This window comes from Micropterus salmoides, unplaced genomic scaffold (assembly GCF_014851395.1).
Source record: "Micropterus salmoides isolate LMB-PRFRI ecotype aquatic unplaced genomic scaffold, ASM1485139v1 Ms_hic_scaffold_11, whole genome shotgun sequence".
Taxonomy (NCBI): Eukaryota; Metazoa; Chordata; class Actinopteri; order Centrarchiformes; family Centrarchidae; genus Micropterus; species Micropterus salmoides.
The window spans coordinates 10,756,084-10,774,142 of NW_024040152.1; the positions used below are offsets into that span (position 1 = coordinate 10,756,084).

General features: G+C 38.7%; 2 protein-coding genes and 1 long non-coding RNA gene across 5 annotated transcripts; 1 reads left to right on the forward strand and 2 right to left on the reverse strand.

The window, feature by feature from the left end:
• Positions 1 to 673: 673 nt before the first annotated feature.
• pnrc2 (proline-rich nuclear receptor coactivator 2) lies at positions 674 to 4,647 on the reverse strand. Its single transcript, XM_038710847.1, is given in 4 exon segments — positions 674 to 3,318; positions 3,320 to 3,522; positions 3,771 to 3,987; positions 4,446 to 4,647. Coding segments are annotated over 2 exon segments (468 nt in total). The 5' UTR covers positions 3,500 to 3,522; positions 3,771 to 3,987; positions 4,446 to 4,647; the 3' UTR covers positions 674 to 3,030.
• Positions 4,648 to 8,618: 3,971 nt separating this feature from the next.
• cnr2 (cannabinoid receptor 2) lies at positions 8,619 to 15,905 on the forward strand. Of its 2 annotated transcripts, XM_038710852.1 has the most exons (5): positions 8,619 to 8,669; positions 10,007 to 10,148; positions 10,755 to 10,896; positions 13,531 to 13,623; positions 13,798 to 15,905. In XM_038710852.1, exons 4-5 carry the CDS (start codon positions 13,557 to 13,559, stop codon positions 14,895 to 14,897), a joined length of 1,167 nt encoding a protein of 388 aa, XP_038566780.1. In that variant the 5' UTR covers positions 8,619 to 8,669; positions 10,007 to 10,148; positions 10,755 to 10,896; positions 13,531 to 13,556; the 3' UTR covers positions 14,898 to 15,905. The 2 variants fall into 2 exon arrangements, with proteins under 2 accessions (XP_038566780.1, XP_038566779.1); XM_038710851.1 differs by lacking the exons at positions 8,619 to 8,669; positions 10,007 to 10,148; positions 10,755 to 10,896 and having other exon boundaries at positions 13,274 to 13,623.
• LOC119897262 lies at positions 11,983 to 18,031 on the reverse strand. Of its 2 annotated transcripts, XR_005443387.1 has the most exons (3): positions 17,833 to 18,031; positions 12,899 to 12,985; positions 11,983 to 12,782 (listed from the first exon to the last, which is right to left on the reverse strand). It is a non-coding gene; the product is annotated as an uncharacterized LOC119897262 (long non-coding RNA). The 2 variants fall into 2 exon arrangements; XR_005443386.1 differs by lacking the exon at positions 17,833 to 18,031 and having other exon boundaries at positions 12,899 to 13,032.
• Positions 18,032 to 18,059: the final 28 nt, after the last annotated feature.

Consider the following 18,059-nt stretch of genomic DNA (forward strand, 5'->3'; position numbering starts at 1 on the left):
GCTCTGTTTGTATTTGTCTATTATTACGGTAGTCTGTTGCCAAAGGAAAGTGAGCAGCAGGCCCGGAGATAGATTTTCATTTGATCCCTGGTAAACTTGGCCAGGTTTTTTGGACTTGTGTCATGTGGGTTGCTAAAGGTGGAATAATTGCTACTGTTTGGTTTGCCAATATTATTTTTGTACTTATGAATTGGCAATATTTACATTCATACAGTTTAATTCCATTGTTTATGTAAACATAAATAAAGATTACCTTTAACTTCAGGCCCTGACTCTCCAGTATTTAAGTACTCTGGCTTCAGGGGCACTTATTAAACAGCAGCAAGCAAACTGTATACTTGAATAGCTGTAGTTACTGTGGCAATGGATAATGTATGGAATGCAGTTAGCTGCTACCAAATACTTTATCCAGTATATCATGTGACGTGTACAAGATGAGCTGCATTTTGTTCAGCGAGTGAAACATTCATTTTAATATTCAAGTGTTCCTTAAACTATTAAAACTAGGGCAACCGTATTATCAATAAATACATTCTCTTGTTATTTTCACTGCTGTACTGTTACAGGGGTTGGAAAGCAGGAGACTTCTTTCAGCAATGAAAAGAAATGTATACATATCCTGTATTGTATTAAACAAAGTCAGTCGTTAAGATATTCAAGCACAGACAAAATAGGGGGGGAAGGGGAAGGGATTTATTTCTTTTGTAAAATTTTGTCATCAATTCATAAAATGCATTCTTTAACATTTGCTATTTTAGAAACACTAATTAATACCAATCTTAAACAGGGCATTCTCTTTTCATCGTCAGTGACATTTCAGAGGGACAAATTAACAGCCAATTCATTACAGGTTTCAAATTTAGAACAAGGAGACTTTGCCATGCACAACAGTCGGGCAAGAAATAAATGTTTACATGAACAACCAATAGAAGAAAGTACTTTTACAGCATGAGACCAAGTTCAGTTGTCAGGTGGCGGAAGAACAGCTGAGAACTGAAGGTGGTTCTGATGGAAACATTTGGTCAGTTTGTGGCATTGCCACGTAATGAAACATGTCATTTTCAGCATGAGTTTCAAACTTAGGCACAAACAGGTCAAGATTAATAGCATCACACTTACACGCTGTAAGCACATTCAGAACTCAAATCCATACACAAGCAAGTCTCCTCTGGGATCCAATTGATTTTTTGTTGCACTTTTACTTCATTTGCATTTAGCATTTTTCACCCTACACTGCATAATACAAAATAAAAAAACATGTGCAAGATCTCTGGAAGTATAACAGTGCAGGGGTACTGACAAATGTTTAGGCAGATTTTTTTAACAAAAATATTCTTCAGTATTTAAGTCAAGACATTGAAGTCAAGACATGTCCTTAGCATGTCTTATACATTCAGTGTTATTACTAAAAATACTTTTGTCAGACAGGCCTCCAACTTGGCCTGCAAATGTACATATGCTACAAGTACTTTATACATTTCATTATTTACATGGCTCTTAAACACACTAACAAGCTATCATACTTTGTTTTGTCATCTTTAAGCTGGCAATAAACAGCTCCAATTCTGCAAAGGGAAAGCAAAAAGAGCCTCAATAGAGGATTGCATCACAAAAATAGAGTATCCATAGGGAGATAGTCAATTACGCCTCCATTTCAATAGCATCCTGGCCTGTAACTTATTTAAAAAAATAATAATAATAAATTTGTCTGATTGCAGTGCAAGAGGGTAAACAAGAGGCAGAGTGTGTTGATTTTTCGATGGTCAACTACAGACCTAATTTGTAAACATAAAACCTGCCTCGTGTCGAGTCCCTTGGGCTACTTCACTTCAGAAACCCATCCTCAGCTCTACCATACCTTACAATGGCACGCAGCTAACAGGACAACGTCATGTGGCTTAGTGAGACAAAGTGAAACTCAGTCCAACATCCAAGCCTGGCCCTCTTCCGCATGTTAAAAGCTGCAGCACTGTCCTGAATAGGTTTGAGAGTTGTAATAACAGCACTGATTGAAACAGATGAACAGTTAGAAGTTACCTAAGGGACTCTAACCCATTCACCCACTCCAGCTGGCAAGGTCAAAGCGGCAATGGTAACTATGCCGACCACACAGATGTCCAAAAAAAGAGGGGGTGGAGGTTACAGCAAAAACATTGCTTTGGTTACAAACACACACACACACACAGCACTTCTTACATCTTTCAACCACAACAAAAACGGACTTGTACAAAATAATGCTATGATAGAGTGTTGCAGGCCTCAAAAGCTCAACTCCTATAGTGCATGTGCGCACAGCGCAATAAAAAAGGTACAGGAGTTGGCAGTCCAAGGCCTGTGTGCCATGGTCTCTTATTACCCTTCAGTTTGAGGTTTAACTTTTGACCTGTACATGCTCACTACAGCTTATTACTCCAGTAAGATAGTTTTTCTCCCTGCAGAATTGCAGTTGAGTGCCTTTTCCATCCCAAACAAGGAACGTAATACATAAGAAAAAAGGTGGGCCCTAGTCAAAAAATTGCTACGGAATTGTTAGCTTTAGCACCTGAAGCTTTAGAGGTGACTCTAAAGAATCATCATAAAACTTATGTAAATGATAAAGCTAGTCTGTCCACAGAAATGGACCGTAAAAGTGATGGGAACTTACCTGACCTATACTATAACCCTTATTTGGAAAATAAGCACACTCATCTGCTTTGACAGCCATGATTAAAAAGAACAAAACAGAAGTACAAAAGGCTATCCAGTTTGTCATTAGTCTCAGAAACTGACTCTACTAAAAGCATCACCGACCAGCAAGGCTACAAGGCTGTAATGTATTGAAATACAAGGTTGTTTTGTTTTTTGTTTAAAAAAAAAAAAAGGTGTCAAATACATTCACAGCAAACACTGCTGCAAATGCCTCCTGACACTCAAAGAGGTCAGTCTAAAAAACAGTTAAAAGTATTACAGCACTGAGGTGTTCCTGGTGGGTGGGTGCTCTCAAAAGAGTCCCAGTTCATGCATTGGTTTTGTGAAGTGTGGGTATCCCTCTCAGGCCTGCACCTTGAGGAGGCTCTTGAGCTGGAAGGCCATCATCTCCCTGTTGTCATAGGAGCCCATCGGGAAGGACACCCAGTGGCTGGGGGGTTTGGGCAACACGCTAGGCGAGGGTGGCTCGCTGAACTTCGGCCCTGCGTAGCTCGGACTTCCTTGTGTGGCCAGGAGCGTGTTGAGGTGAGACACTGCACCCTCCCAGTTCTGATCATAGTGGGTGGCAAATCGAACAGAAGCATTCTTCTCAGCAGACACGGCCTGCCGTGCCTCTGGAGACCTGTGGTAGGGCTGCGCCCTTGTCGCTCCGGCGGTGGCCGTGGTGGTGAAGGCCCCCTACTCCTGCAGATGCTGCTGCACCATTCTGGTCACGGCTTCTCTGCTTAGCCCGGCCAAGTTGGTGGTTCTTCTTGGCCAAAGGGCGCTCAGGGTGGGAAACTGGAATGTTGTACCTCTCTCCACCTCCCATACTGCTTTTGCACTACGTGTCACCTACATGATGAGAATACAGGATTACTAAAGTTGTTTATTAAAGAAAACTTTTTAGTATTAATGATGCATTGTGATTCGCTTGGAAGATATTCTATTTATTGGCTATTGATATTGCGTAATCCGTCCACACAACACGTACACACTCGACAAAAACAAGTCCACAGGGCTACGTGCAGACACGCCAGACAGCCAGGCCTGCGTCGCCCCTCCCCCACACACACAACCGACCAGCAACATCTTCAGCTCACCTCTTTGTTGTCAGAAAGTTAAAGAAGCAGTGGTCTCTCTTCAATCGTTCACCTCCAATCGGGCCCCAGGTCCTCGAAGTAGTTCTCTGTCTACTTCTCGCTGCAATTTTGTGTGTCCAGCAAGATCTGTGGTTTTCATGTGCCAAAGAGCGTTGTTTTCTCGTGGAGCCGGGCTAAACATTCACCTCGGCGCACGATGCTCCAAGAAGCCGAAGACCTTTTTGGGAAAGAAAATGTCGGCCATTAGAAATGCAAAATACGCACGACATAATGAAAACAATATTCTTCCGTCTTTCGCCATAGCATTGATGTTTCCTTTCAGGAGCAGCTATTTCGGAGTGCGTCATTGCATCTAGCTCTGCAAAAACCAACAAACGAAACGGCAATAACTTTGTGAAAATAGTTTTATAAAACTACTGGTGGTTATAATAAAATGTTACATAAGTAACTTGCGACGTGTTATCTCATTATTGTTTGTGCGCCAGTAACTTGGCTTAAAGGCAATCAAGTGCCTTTGTTTAGTATTTTTCAATGTAATAGTCTCGATCAATTTGAGTTTTGATTAATAATCCCACCTGTTTTATAATAGGTACTGCTTTCACTCCACTTTGGCACCAAACCAAAACAAAGAAACTGAGCTCAATATGGCGACGAGGTACAAACAGCTTTTCTTACCGACTCCTTTAGGCTTGGTTGATGAAGCCCCTCGTCCGAGAATATGTGAGATTAGCCTTTACAATCCCTCGGCGGACTATGCAGGAAGCACAGCAAGCTATATTTCCTACAAACCCCGTTACCCTCGACGCTTTTGTGGTGCTAAAAGTGGCCGTTGGACGTTACTTCTCTCTCCCGACTCCGTCTGAATTGCAACAAAATGGAATCCACAGCAGGGATATGTAGCTCGTTCTAACTGAGATCTGACCAATCGCGTGTCGAGTACAAACCGAACGACCAATCATCGAAGAGACAGCCAGACGCATTCACGCCTGTTGCCAGACCGGTGACGTCAATCGCTGATCCTCCTCTTCTTTCCTTTGTTGGAGTTCGGGTATTTCCGGAGAGAAGTGTGAAAATAACAGAAAATAAACCCTTTCAAACACTAATAAACGCCCGCTTTCAAGATATATTATCTAGGAAGTAACTCTTAAGGTTACATACAACATCATATGAAGGTTTAGGCTACAATAGTTTTGTGTTATGTAATGTCAGTCCGTCGTTCAAATAAGGTAAACACATCCACAGTTTAGATTTATTGACGTACTTAATGCTTTTTCTGCTAGGGGAAAACGGATTTGTTGTTCCACAGTTTCTGTTTGTGTATGTTAAGCCCATTGTACTGGCTTGAAACAGCTGCAACAGGCGGTAATGATACGCAACTGTCTGTGAGCTGCCCTACCCCCCCATATCATCTGTCCTCTTGCTTAAACAAAACCTTGACCAATTTATTGGAACAGGTCATTTAGCCCTCTTATCATTTTCCAGCTGGTGGAAGAGTGAAATGAGAACAGGAAAGGGAATGCAAGATTTTTCCCTTTTCAAATAATATTATATTATTTTTGATGAATTTACATGGTGGTACAATGATATAGTGATGATGATTAGCCTACTACGCTTTGATACAAAGGCCCACTTCAGAGTTAATCTACTACCAAACAAATGAGTGCCATATAAATGTCATACTGTCATAAATCTTTAGCAGCATATGGACAAGTCATCTTCCCTTGATGTTTTGTTGAATTAACCTAGAGCCACAACACCTCAAATGGACTTCAGTATCCTGGTGAGCAGATGTTTGTGGGGTTAATAAAATGACGTTAAAAATCCCAGGACATACAAGGTATGGCTCACTTAAAAGTTGAGACTATTTGGGGCCTTTTAGTAACTAAACTCCTGCTCGAAAGATTATAACTTGGTCTTTGTTATTCGTCACAATATAGCTTTTAGCCTTTGTATATCATGTGTTATACTGGGGTATTGTGTTTAATTTCACTTTCTTACAACACTTAGTGTTTGCTTTTGAAAAATGCAGTTCTTACTTTCCACCTAGTAGGCTATGTACTGGTTGTGGATGGTATTACACCCTTCCAGTTGGTTTTATGGTAGTCTGCAGGTCCAAGTCTAAAGAATACAAAACAAGTACCATGAAAGATTAACTTCATGTCTAAGTGCAAAGTCAGCGTTATTCTCCCTCATACCTTGTTTAAAGTGTCTGGATTTTTAAAGAGTTGCGCAACACAGGCTGTGTCAACCAGTGTTCACAGCTGAAGGCAGTGGAAGGACACTCCCTTAAGTAAACCTTTGTAGGGGGTTGCAGCCAGTTGCAGCCATCAAGAGTCAGCTATGTATGGAAAGTAGGTCACCAAGAGGCTTCTGTAGGTCATACAGAACATATGTGGTGGACTAAACTCCATGACTGAGTGGTCGTAAAGACATTCTGTAAACATGTAGGCATATGTCTTTTCATAGACACAGTGAATGTACAGGCCAACCTGGAAAGTGGAATGGAAAATATTTTCAAAACAACAGTGGTGTACAAATGCTGCCAGGTTATTTTATTTCCTACACAGCATAGATATTTTTCACACAGACAGATACACTCTCTCGGAACAGGCCATTTACAGTAGTTATTGGGTGTAAATGGTGGAAAGTGAATCATCAATGGAGTTTCACATGAATCCGAATAGTGTCAAATGTGTTGTGAAACACACCCACACAAAGTGAAGTGGGAAAGAACAGAAGCAGAAACAGTTTCACACCACTCAGCAGCAAGTAAAGACTTTTTATAATACCAGGAAACGCATTCAGATCAAATCTCTCCTTTAGTAAAAATCTTTATTTTAGTTTGGTGGGGGCACAACAGTGACATAACACAAAGAGCCTGAATGCATTCATACAAGAAGCCCACATTCAGAATCCAAATCAACTTTATTGGTGAAGTATGTGCACACATACAAGGAATTTGACTCATACAATGACTATGAATCAGTAACCACTATCAACACTAATTAAATATGTGTAGGCCTATACAGTCTAGTCAAAGACACACATGTGCCCACATCTCTGTCTTTAAAATAAAAATGCTGTAAATTGTGGCAGATTAGCAACATAAATACATGCCAAGTGCCATTACCCACCTAACCATAAGTATTATGAAGTTATCAGGTGTTTCAAACATGAAAAAAATAAAATCTCCTATTTAACACAATATCTAAGTTCCACCCTCCTACGGAACTATGGAGGATCAATATTCTTACAGTCCCACACAACACTGATAAAGCTCTTGGGTCCTTTGCTCAACATTTTGTTTTTCAGGCGCTGAGGTGTTTGGCCTTCAAATGTTTTTCTAATCTAAAATGTCTTAAAGTTTTAAAATAAGCCAATACACAGTAAAATACAGGGTTAGAAGAAAACTGATGTTTCTTATGTTCAAGTGGGGCAGTACTTAGCTACCATTGAGTCACTGATGTCATGTCTATGGGATTTCTTCAAGGAATTTGAGAGTTTTGGCACATTCTTCTTAACTTATATTCTACTGTTAGAGTCCCACATATGGTGGGTGTTTTCTAACTTGATTCCAGTGTTCTTAGTTATGTGCATTTTCTAACAATTTCCTTGGATAGTTATATGGAAAAGAATTGCATAGTCTTGCCTACTTATAGGGAAAACAAACAATGACTTAATTAGACTTTGCAAACAGATGTTCATTTTCAAAAGGAATTTCCCTGAAATAAGTGCTCAATTTAATTTTAATCTGGCAGAAAACACAACTGAATAATAAAAACTGCTAAATAATAATAATAATTGAATAATTACTTTGGCTTATAGCCCCGAGGACATGTACAAGTCAGTACAAGTCAACATAATACCCATTAAAAATGTAAGTGGAAATTGTTAAATGCTAAAATCAAGTCTACTACTTTACAGTTGGATACTTGAATAATGAAAATGGCAAATGCAGAAAAAGATGTAATGTTAGATTTATTTTATTTTATATTATAAATGTTTTCTATTAATTTTGAGTATGTTTATAGTTTTCAGTCCACACTATAATTTCCAAATGTATAATTTGAGCCTTTCATTCTCATTTTACAATGACATATATCTATGCATTTTCATTTTACAGTGAAAATGCATTATATTATTCCAAGAACCAGAGTAAATAATTAATCATTATTAAAGCATTTAGCATGAAGTAATTAGATTTTTGTTTGATCTGTTCATTTCACATCAGTGATCTGATACTGCTGTCTGAAGGTCTGGCAATCTGGAAATGAGAAGAGGAAATTTGATTAATGGATTTTACCCAAATCCATCTGAAACAGCAAAGCGAGCCCTAATGTTTGTATCCAGGGTGATTTAAAAAAAAAGGATTGCATAACAGCATGTAATCCAACTGATATTTGAACATTTTAGGCTTTATTCTATCCTGTGGTCTTTTCTGTTGTGCTGCACCTGGCCAGACAGTGACTGAGAAGAAATCTTATTGGAGCTGTGCTGTCTGCTCCTAATCACATTTCCTGCCTTCTGGCCTGCTGGATCTATCAGGCCAGAGGAGGGGGAGATATGGCCAGTGCACCAGATATCCCTTTATCATTACAAGACTGGTTTCTTTTTTAAAAAAAATCATAATTTACTTGAATGCTGTCTGAATATGAACATGTCACAAAACATTTCTTGCCATGTCATATGATATATTTGTCCCAGTTACTGTTTTATTTAGCATACATTTCTCTAAAATGAGAGGCTAAAAAAAGGATGCTAATTCATTTCAGAATGCCTCAGGTATGTGATGTTGTGACCCAAATGAAATGTTATTGAACTACTAATGTATTTTATTTTTTTTTTACCAGAGGGACGTACGCTAAATTAAACGACCTTAATTGCAGAGAGAACTGCTTGGTGAGTTTAATTTTGTATCTATGAAAAATAATGAAGATTAAAAGACTGAACAACTATCTAACCTTGCACTATCATTAGCCGTAAAAAGCAGTAAAAACTGCCAGTAAAGAGAGTCACTCATAATAATCACTTGTTCATGGTTGCTTAGCATTGCCCCCTGTTGTACTACAGGCAGCATTACACCCTAACCTTGGCTTCAGTAGGTATTAGTGCATAAAGTATTACAAAAGAAAAATCAAAATCCTTGTGAATTTCCAATCAATCAGCTGACTTACAGGCCTCAGTATTCAAATGTGGGTTTAAACATGGTTGATTATTTCATATTCAAGATACCATATTAAACATCTGAAATTACCCTGTATTAATAAAACAGAGAGACAGTTTTAAGAATAAAATATTAGGAGAAAAGTATGGAAGCAAAATAATTGAACAACTGAGGCAGTCCAGTGTTTTCAAAGGAACAATTTTATGACAATCTTTAAATGAGCAAAGCAAACATACCAGTAATTAAGCCTTCCTTTTTATCATCTTGCCAGTCCTTCCCTCCACCAAACGCAAGCAATTAAGATTTTCTTGTAATCCTTCAAGCAGTATGTTACGTTAAAATAGCTTTACCCATGTGATCCTACAAGGAAGAGGTGAGTGCGTTCATGCATGATGCCAGATACGGTCTGCCAAATGAAGATGAGTGGAAAGTAATTAGCAAAAGATGTGGAAGGAAACACCATTGTTGCACAAATAGGAATAATTCAGTGGAAAGATGTCTATAGCTACCTTGACTAGGTAAAACATATCAAATAAGGTTGTCAATGAACAAGAAAGTTCATTCTTGACCTTTAGAATAGTAGTGTGGCAAAATAATCTTAACCCAAGTTCCATTTACAAGGCTGTTAATGCATTAAAATAACACTGTCAGGCTTGGAGTAATGGATTCACAGCCAAGCATAATCCAACCATGGAAGGTCACCTAATTTATATTTTCCAAATAAATGCAGTATAGTGTGTGTTTGTCCTCCATTTTTATCAACATATTTTTCACGCCTAGCAACCTAACACTATTCTAAAAGTGCTCTCCTCCCCTGAGTCCATCCTGACCCTGTCTGCTGGAAAGGCATCGCTCAAGAAGGACACAACACTTAGAAGTGTGTGATCACTACACTTGCTCTCTAAATCTATGAAAATGTTTCATCTAATTGTTTTCATCTCTATTACATATAATGAAACATATAAAAAGGGACTCCTGTTGTATAATACTTCAAAATAATATAATTTGGGTTATTTCCTCTCTCTCCGTTTCTTTCTGTATCTCTCTCTCCCCCTCTCTCGTGTCATCACAGCCACCCTTCCTATCTTCTCCCCTCACTCGCACACCAGTCAGGTCTGTAGGTCTCTGTGGTTGCTCTGCTGCTAAGAGACCTACCTCAGATCTTCTGTATCAGGAAAAAAGCTATAAAACCGCAGACGTCACAAAAAATAAGGGTAAGCTCTTGAAATGTTATTTCATTACAGTGGTGGAGTGACTGTTAGTTCCTAATTTGGATTTAATCTGTCGTTGTGATGATGTCTCTGTGAAATAGGATTTACACATTTTGCATGTAGAAGTTATAAGGGAAAATAAGTTGTCTGTTCTTGTTCTTCAGCAACTTATGTTGTATTCAATATGTGTATTTGTGCTGTAGATCTGTTACTTTTGACCTATTTTACAGTGCTTCAATTATCTGTTGCTACTACAAAATAAGAGATTTCAAGTAGTCATTTCATTTGTTTTTCACATATTTTTCACGCCTAGCAACCTAACACTATTCTAAAAGTGCTCTCCTCCCCTGAGTCCATCCTGACCCTGTCTGCTGGAAAGGCATCGCTCAAGAAGGACACAACACTTAGAAGTGTGTGATCACTACACTTGCTCTCTAAATCTATGAAAATGTTTCATCTAATTGTTTTCATCTCTATTACATATAATGAAACATATAAAAAGGGACTCCTGTTGTATAATACTTCAAAATAATATAATTTGGGTTATTTCCTCTCTCTCTCTCTGTTTCTTTCTGTATCTCTCTCTCCCCCTCTCTCGTGTCATCACAGCCACCCTTCCTATCTTCTCCCCTCACTCGCACACCAGTCAGGTCTGTAGGTCTCTGTGGTTGCTTTGCTGCTAAGAGACCTACCTCAGATCTTCTGTATCAGGAAAAGAGCTATAAAACTGCAGACGTCAGAAAACACAAGGGTAAGCTCTTAAAATGTTATTTCATTACAGTGGTGGAGTGACTGTTAGTTCCTAATTTGGATTGGATTGTGTTGTGATGATGTCTCTGTGAAATAGGATTTACACATTTTGCATGTAGAAATTATAAGGGAAAATAGATTGTCTGTTCTTGTTCTTCAGCAACTTATGTTGTATTCAATATGTGTATTTGTGCTGTAGATCTGTTACTTTTGACCTATTTTACAGTGCTTCAATTATCTGTTGCTACTACAAAATAAGAGATTTCAAGTAGTCATTGCATTTGTTCTACTCATGCAAGTAGGGACTGTGATATTTTGCAACAATGTGGCAGGGCGCAACAGTGACTCAACGGGTTATTGCCACACCGTATTTCAATGTCAATGATGTGAAGAAAATGGGTGCCTGTTTATATATGTATATGTAGGTGCTTTCCTGGCGAAGCAATCATTTCTATAACTTTATGAATATAAGAATGGTTCTTAGGAGTCAAAACACATCACTCTGTCAATCAAGATTTTTCACCACAAGGGAGAGAAAAGAGAACGCCTCAGGTGGTGTAATATCCACAGTGCATGCACCCATATGGCCCATAGTAAAATTGAGAAATATTGTCCTTCAAGCCAATAAGGGGCTTTCTGGAAAGTAATTTACTTTACCACCACTTCATATATTTTTTCTGTGCTTTAATAAGGCAGTGTCATATTTGTAATGACAAACAGAAATAATGGCCAGTGGAAACAGAATGAAGGGAAAACAATGGAATGAAGGGCATAGTGACCTGATTGGGTGAAAACGTACTCTTCAGTCTATACTCCTGCGAAAAGTAATCACTTAAATTGCATCATTTAAGCTTAATGCTTTCCTTTATCCATTTTAATGTTTGTTTTAAGTAGTTTAATTTTTTCCAGCTGCAAAAACTGTTTATTCAAGATTATTGAGATTTATTACACGTTATAGTATATAGTATACGAGTATATCACGTTTTTGCCTATAAAATATTCTTTATGTTTAAGCCATCCTGTGAAAGCAATTATAGGTGACCACTCCTGTTTATCACATTATTTACATGAATAAAATCCTCTTACATCAGCTTCCCACACTTAGTTTAATCTATTGATTGCATACAGGTGAAACACTCTACAGGAGATTATTTATCTCTGTAGCGACCTTCACCCTCCGATTTACTGCTTTGTTAAAGTACAATCCCCTCTAATTCCAAAAGGGGGCAGTCTTCATCCTGTTAAATATGATATTAGGCCAACAACTGGAGTTTGCTATTATGTATGAACGCACTTAACAGTAAAATCACTGCCAAAGTGACTGTGGAAATATGAATTTAATAATAATTCTCTGGACTAGCTCAGTTCCTAAAATTACTTCACTTACAGAGGGTGTCTTGCAGAGAGGGTTACAGAGAGATACTGTCATGGTTCAAAGTTTCTGCCTGTGGTCCTTTGCAACCCCAATCTCTCTCTCGTTTCCTCTCTAACCACTGTCCTAATAAAATAAAGGCAAAAATGTCTTGGAAAAACTCACAACATACATTCATGTTCAAGTGTTGCAATTCATCATACACCCAGCTGCTGGGTTATATGTGAAAGTGATAAGAACCTAGGAATCACACTAAACGCATCATGATCACACTGATTGTATTAAAATGTTTCTACATAGTAAGGACAGACTTGAAGCTCTTTGGATTTTTAAGTAAATAGTTGGATAAGGGTTGAGGTGAAAGGATGGCTGGTTATCGCAGATGGTAGAGGAGGAATGGAGAATGCCAAGGCTGTGTGGCCAGCAAAGGTAAGGGAAGCACTAGTTGGCAGGCAGGAGCTCTTGGAGGTCAGCAGTCAACAAGCAGGGAGGAAAGCATGAGATGAGAGACGATCCTGAGGCACAAGGAAAAGGCAATTAGCAACAGGCATCAAGATGAATAATAATCACACCACTGCAGTGAAACAGTGGTCTGCCAACAAGTGAGAGTTGAGCCAGGATATAAATGTACTTCTGAGGTGATGTTGGAGAGTTGACGTGCCACCAGGAGCCAGGAGGGGAGACCACAAACACATACCCAGAGACAGGCAGGGGAGCACTTGAACACAGAGAAGGGGGAAAACACGAGACAAGCATGGCCATAACAATCAGCAGATACTGTAGTGATCATTGTCTGTTTGCTCTGGACTTGCTCTGGACTCACAAATGTTAACACTAAGTTCAATATTGACACAGAGAGGAAAGTCATCACATTTTCTACTTCCTGTTAGATATTTGGATCCTGGCGTGTTTGCTTTGTTCACACATTCAGTTATGTTAGTACGCTTACTGCATTTTATTTTATTTTCGAACATGAAATTGTTATTTTATAACAATGTAAGTTTTATGATGGAAACAATTGCTTCTTTCTGACAAAAATGAAATCAAATAGTTTGTTTCAAGAAACATTTTCTCAAACAAATATTTGCTTCGAAGTTCTACTCGTATACTTATACTATAATACTGGAGAAAGTGAAAGATACAGTATTTTTTATTTTAAAAGAGTTTTTAATAAAATTGTGATGATTTCCAATTCCAATTATGCTACAGATGTCTTAATTTTTTGTATTAATCCAAAAAAAATATTTCCTATTCACAATCTAGCACTGGCCCACATAGTAACAACTGAAATGGAGGATTGGGAACCCACTTCTTTAGGATCTACAGAAGCCAAAGAGGACTCCTCATTACCAACAGGTATGCAGCCTCAAATAAATACATTACCTTACTTCTTCAGAATCTGAAATAGTTCAAGATAATGGGGTCCAGCAATTGCGGGACTTAATGGTGCATTTATAATGGCAGTTGTAGTTTCAGTACAATTGCACACTAAAATTTGTCCTCATATATACACCTGTGTTTTTCTCACAGTTAACAGGTCTTGTGAGAATCTGGAATGCTACATGGTCCTCGTCGAGGCGGAGAAGACAGCCATTGGCTCCATATGTTTCCTGGCAGGCCCTGTCACACTGCTGGAGAATGTTCTGGTTTTGGGAGTGATCGCTGCCACAGCCACCCTGCGGCAACGACCTTCATATCTTTTCATTGCCAGCCTTGCTCTGGCTGATGTCTTCGCCAGCTGCTTCTTCACCACCAGCTTCCTCGACTTTCACCTCTTTCGCCGCAGTGACGGCCCCACCGCCTACCTCTTTAAATTAGGTGGTGTCACTATGGCCTTCAGTAGCTCAGTGGGGAGTTTACTGCTGACCGCTCTGGACCGCTACCTCTGCATCCACCAGGCCTCCAGTTATAAGTTACTACTGACCCGCCGGCGAGCACTGCTGAGCCTGCTGATCCTCTGGAGTGCCACCATCTTCATCTCCTTCTTGCCACTGATGGGCTGGAGGTGTCCCACAGAGCTCAATCCCCCCTGCTCACGCCTGTTTCCCTACATCAACCAGGGCTATCTGGCCTGCTGGACCAGCTTCATCCTGGTGCTTCTGGCTCTCATTTTGGGGGCTTATGCTCTCATCCTGTGGAAGGCCCACCGCCATGAGTCCTCCATGACAAGTTTCCAGGGAGCAGCAGGGACAGGCCAGGCCCGCATGAGGATGGATATCCGGCTAGCACGTACCTTTGGCCTGATCCTACTCATACTAGTGGGCTGCTGGCTCCCTGCACTCTCGATCATGTTAGCTGATGTTTCTGTGCTCCTGACCCGCAACCAACAGAGGGCCTTCGCATTTTGCAGCACCCTCTGCCTGGTTAACTCTGCAGTTAACCCACTGCTGTATGGACTGCGCTGCCGAGATCTAAGAGTTGCTCTACTGCAGTTGCTACAAAGGATGTGTAAAATTAGGAGGTGTAAAAAATCTACAGAGGACTCAACCCAAGGATTACCCTCCGCAGAAGACACCTGCATTCCCCTGTCTGAAGATGAGATGCCCATGACCAGTCAAGTTGTCTCTGTCTCAGAAGTGGTGAACAATCAGCAGCTGAACATCAGAAAATGTGTTGAAATTATGGAGTAGCTGTACAAATCAAGAGGTGTCTGTAATGGCAGCGTGCTTTGGGTCTAAAGAATGTCACTCTAGATTAAGAATAAAATCTACAATATCTACAAGCAGAATTTATTCTCATCAAATGATTAGTACTAGCAAATACTTAAATTTCCCTTTTTGAACGAGTCTATTGTAGTAAAGTCTATCAAACAATAACTCTAGAATATTGTCAGTAGTAATGTATCAGAAAGCCTATAAAATGTTAGAAACATGCTACATGTTATGTTTTGCTAGCAGTTAAAAATTGCACTGATAATACAGTAAGTGTGATTAACATGGCACGATTCCAAAATATAGTTATCTATATGCAAGTAGGACACAAGGACTTTTATAAAAGCATTTTATAGGCATTGGTTAATGCCAGGCAAAAGGTTTAGTGTATGTTGGCCTTTTTTAACTGAGATGATGTGATGTGGCCAGGCCATTCAACACAACACATAACCTTTGACGTCTCTGCCTCCTCACTTCTATGACATACTGTGCCCTGTGAACTGAAGTGCTGACTTAACTTTTGGGTACACCACATGGTAGAAAGGGTGATGTTGTTGTTCATGTGTTTGTTTATGTTTGAGGATTTGTCCCTGAGCATGTGGGTTGCCTATCCTATCTGCTACTGAATGCCAGGACTCCACAAAAGCCCCATGCACAGGAGGATTTCACACAGTGTTCGCCACATGAATCCAAGCAGTGTGCCGGGGGTGAATGGGGCACATGCCAGGAAGAGAACGAGCACAGAGACTAGAACACTCTTTGCAATATTGACAACTGGCAGCTGCAGTAAAACAGATACTGACATTCACTTAAATTCACAGGGACGCATACTGTAAAGTAACAAATTAGAGAAACACAAGTAAAACACAATTTCTGATCTTAGGTCATTGGATTCTAGACAGAAAATATGTTTCAACCACTGTATAAACTGATTAAAAATAATACTTGGCCATGCTATTTTTCCAAGCAAATGTCACAATTACAAAATCGTACTCGTCTGTCATCTTTACTCATTGTTGAGTGCAAAAACGAGTCAGCAGTTTGGTGTTTGCAATGAATTGTAAGAGCCGCCATGTCTGTGTCAATCAACTGGGTGGATCTCTGCTGTCAGAAGTTGCATGCTTGGTATTTGGAGTTTGCCATGCCAGAAAATCTGACACAAAATGTGGGAAAATACATAATTGTCAAAAGGCAAAAGAGGGAGATGGTAGGACAAAATTAGTACAGGGCATTATACTGTTCCCAAAAACAACATCGTAAAGGAAGATCACAGGTTATATACACTTTTGTTGAATCTATTTTAGAGAGGAATAATAATATGTGTTATACTGTGAGGTGGTATTTGTATTATTTTGTAGCCTACACCATTTATATAAATGAGGGTAGACTAAACACTAGAAACACCCCTCAGTATAACGCAATACAATTCATTAACATCTCAAATTACAGCCTCCAAAATGATCATAAAGTTGGTAATGGGTGGATTTTATTCTTAAACCTCCTACACATAATAATAAGAAACAACTAAAGAATACAATAGCTTGGAATAATATAAATTTATGTCCTATTTAATGGACCTGCTCAGCGGAAAATTAAGAATAGGACTGTTCATTGTCTTTTACTGCTTTTATGAGAATATGCTAAATGCCCCTTTAATTGATATTGCTAAATACTCCCCAGCTATTTAAGCTAGATACAAGCTACAAACACAGAATAATAGTATTCTAGCGGCATATTTAGTTCTTTCCATAGGTTATTGATAACTGCATATGATTTTGTTATTTATATTATGCATTATCAAACCAGGACATTGATGTAAAATAGATTTTTAATCCCAGTGAGAAAGTATTATATATTTTTCCCCCAATCAGGGATCAACAGTGTTCATTTTATCAGTGTATCTTATATGCATGGAAACATCTTACACATAAAACATCTGTCACAACCAGATGAACATCCAGTAGTGGCGACTGCAGCACATATCGATGGGTGATTCATTACTGGACAATAACTGTTTGAGTTACTCAAAACTATAGACTGCAGTGAATGTGTGACTGGTTACTAATGAGTGTGATACACTAGGAGTGGTATGGAGCATAGGAAAATTAGATCAGATCTCTACTTACAATACAAATGCTTCCATACAGTGCATACAAAATAATACAATTCCTCCTTGTGTATAGTATGATCAAGCTCTCTAACAAAACATTGCTTCTCATAGGGCTGGGCAGTAAAACAATAATGATAATTATCACAATATAATTTTCCTCAATAACAATATAATAAATGTTTAATATATCGTCAATAAATATTTGGTTTAAATTATTTGAATCACAGACAAATTAGCACTTTTTTTTCTATTAAAATATGTATTTTGTTGAGGAAAAGGGACTGAAAAATGATTTACTCATCATATTTGTTGAAAAAGATTTTATCATAATAGTTTTTAATGTTCTACCTCAGATTTGTGAAGTGATCCACTGTTTGGCATCAAATGTTTGTCACATTCTGACCATTAAAAAAGTTTAACCACATAATTAACCATCTGGTTTCTTCGATTTTCATTCAGGAGCCAAAAATAGCCTTTAAACTTGAAAGAAATAATGATTTGACATATATTGTGAAAATTATCGACATTAAATGATATGAAATGTTTTTATCGTGATAACATTTTTGGCCATATCACCCAGCCCTAGCTCCTCAGGGACTCTAATCCAGGTCATTATCACCATGCATGGATATTGCCTATTGTAAAACGGTATCTATGGTCATATCCTCTGTGTTCTGATTACAAAGACAATGCGAAAATAGAATGTGATGCCTGTTAGTAACAAATACAATATATAATACAATATAAAATAAAATCTGCTGTCAACTGAAGGAGATTAAAGTCTTTCTGAGCTACTTCATTTACCTGACCATCACCACCAGACGTCTCGTGAACCTTCAATTTGAGTTCAACGGAAAGGAATCCACACAACAACGGGGTTGGTTGGCAGGAAATCGTAGCACTAAAAACGGAAAAGAGAAGACAATATCGCAATTAATTCCATTATTTATTAAGTAATACAATTAAAAATGTAACTATTTCGAACAAATGCAATTGAAATCACTGGGAGATAGACAGTAATGTGTTTTAAA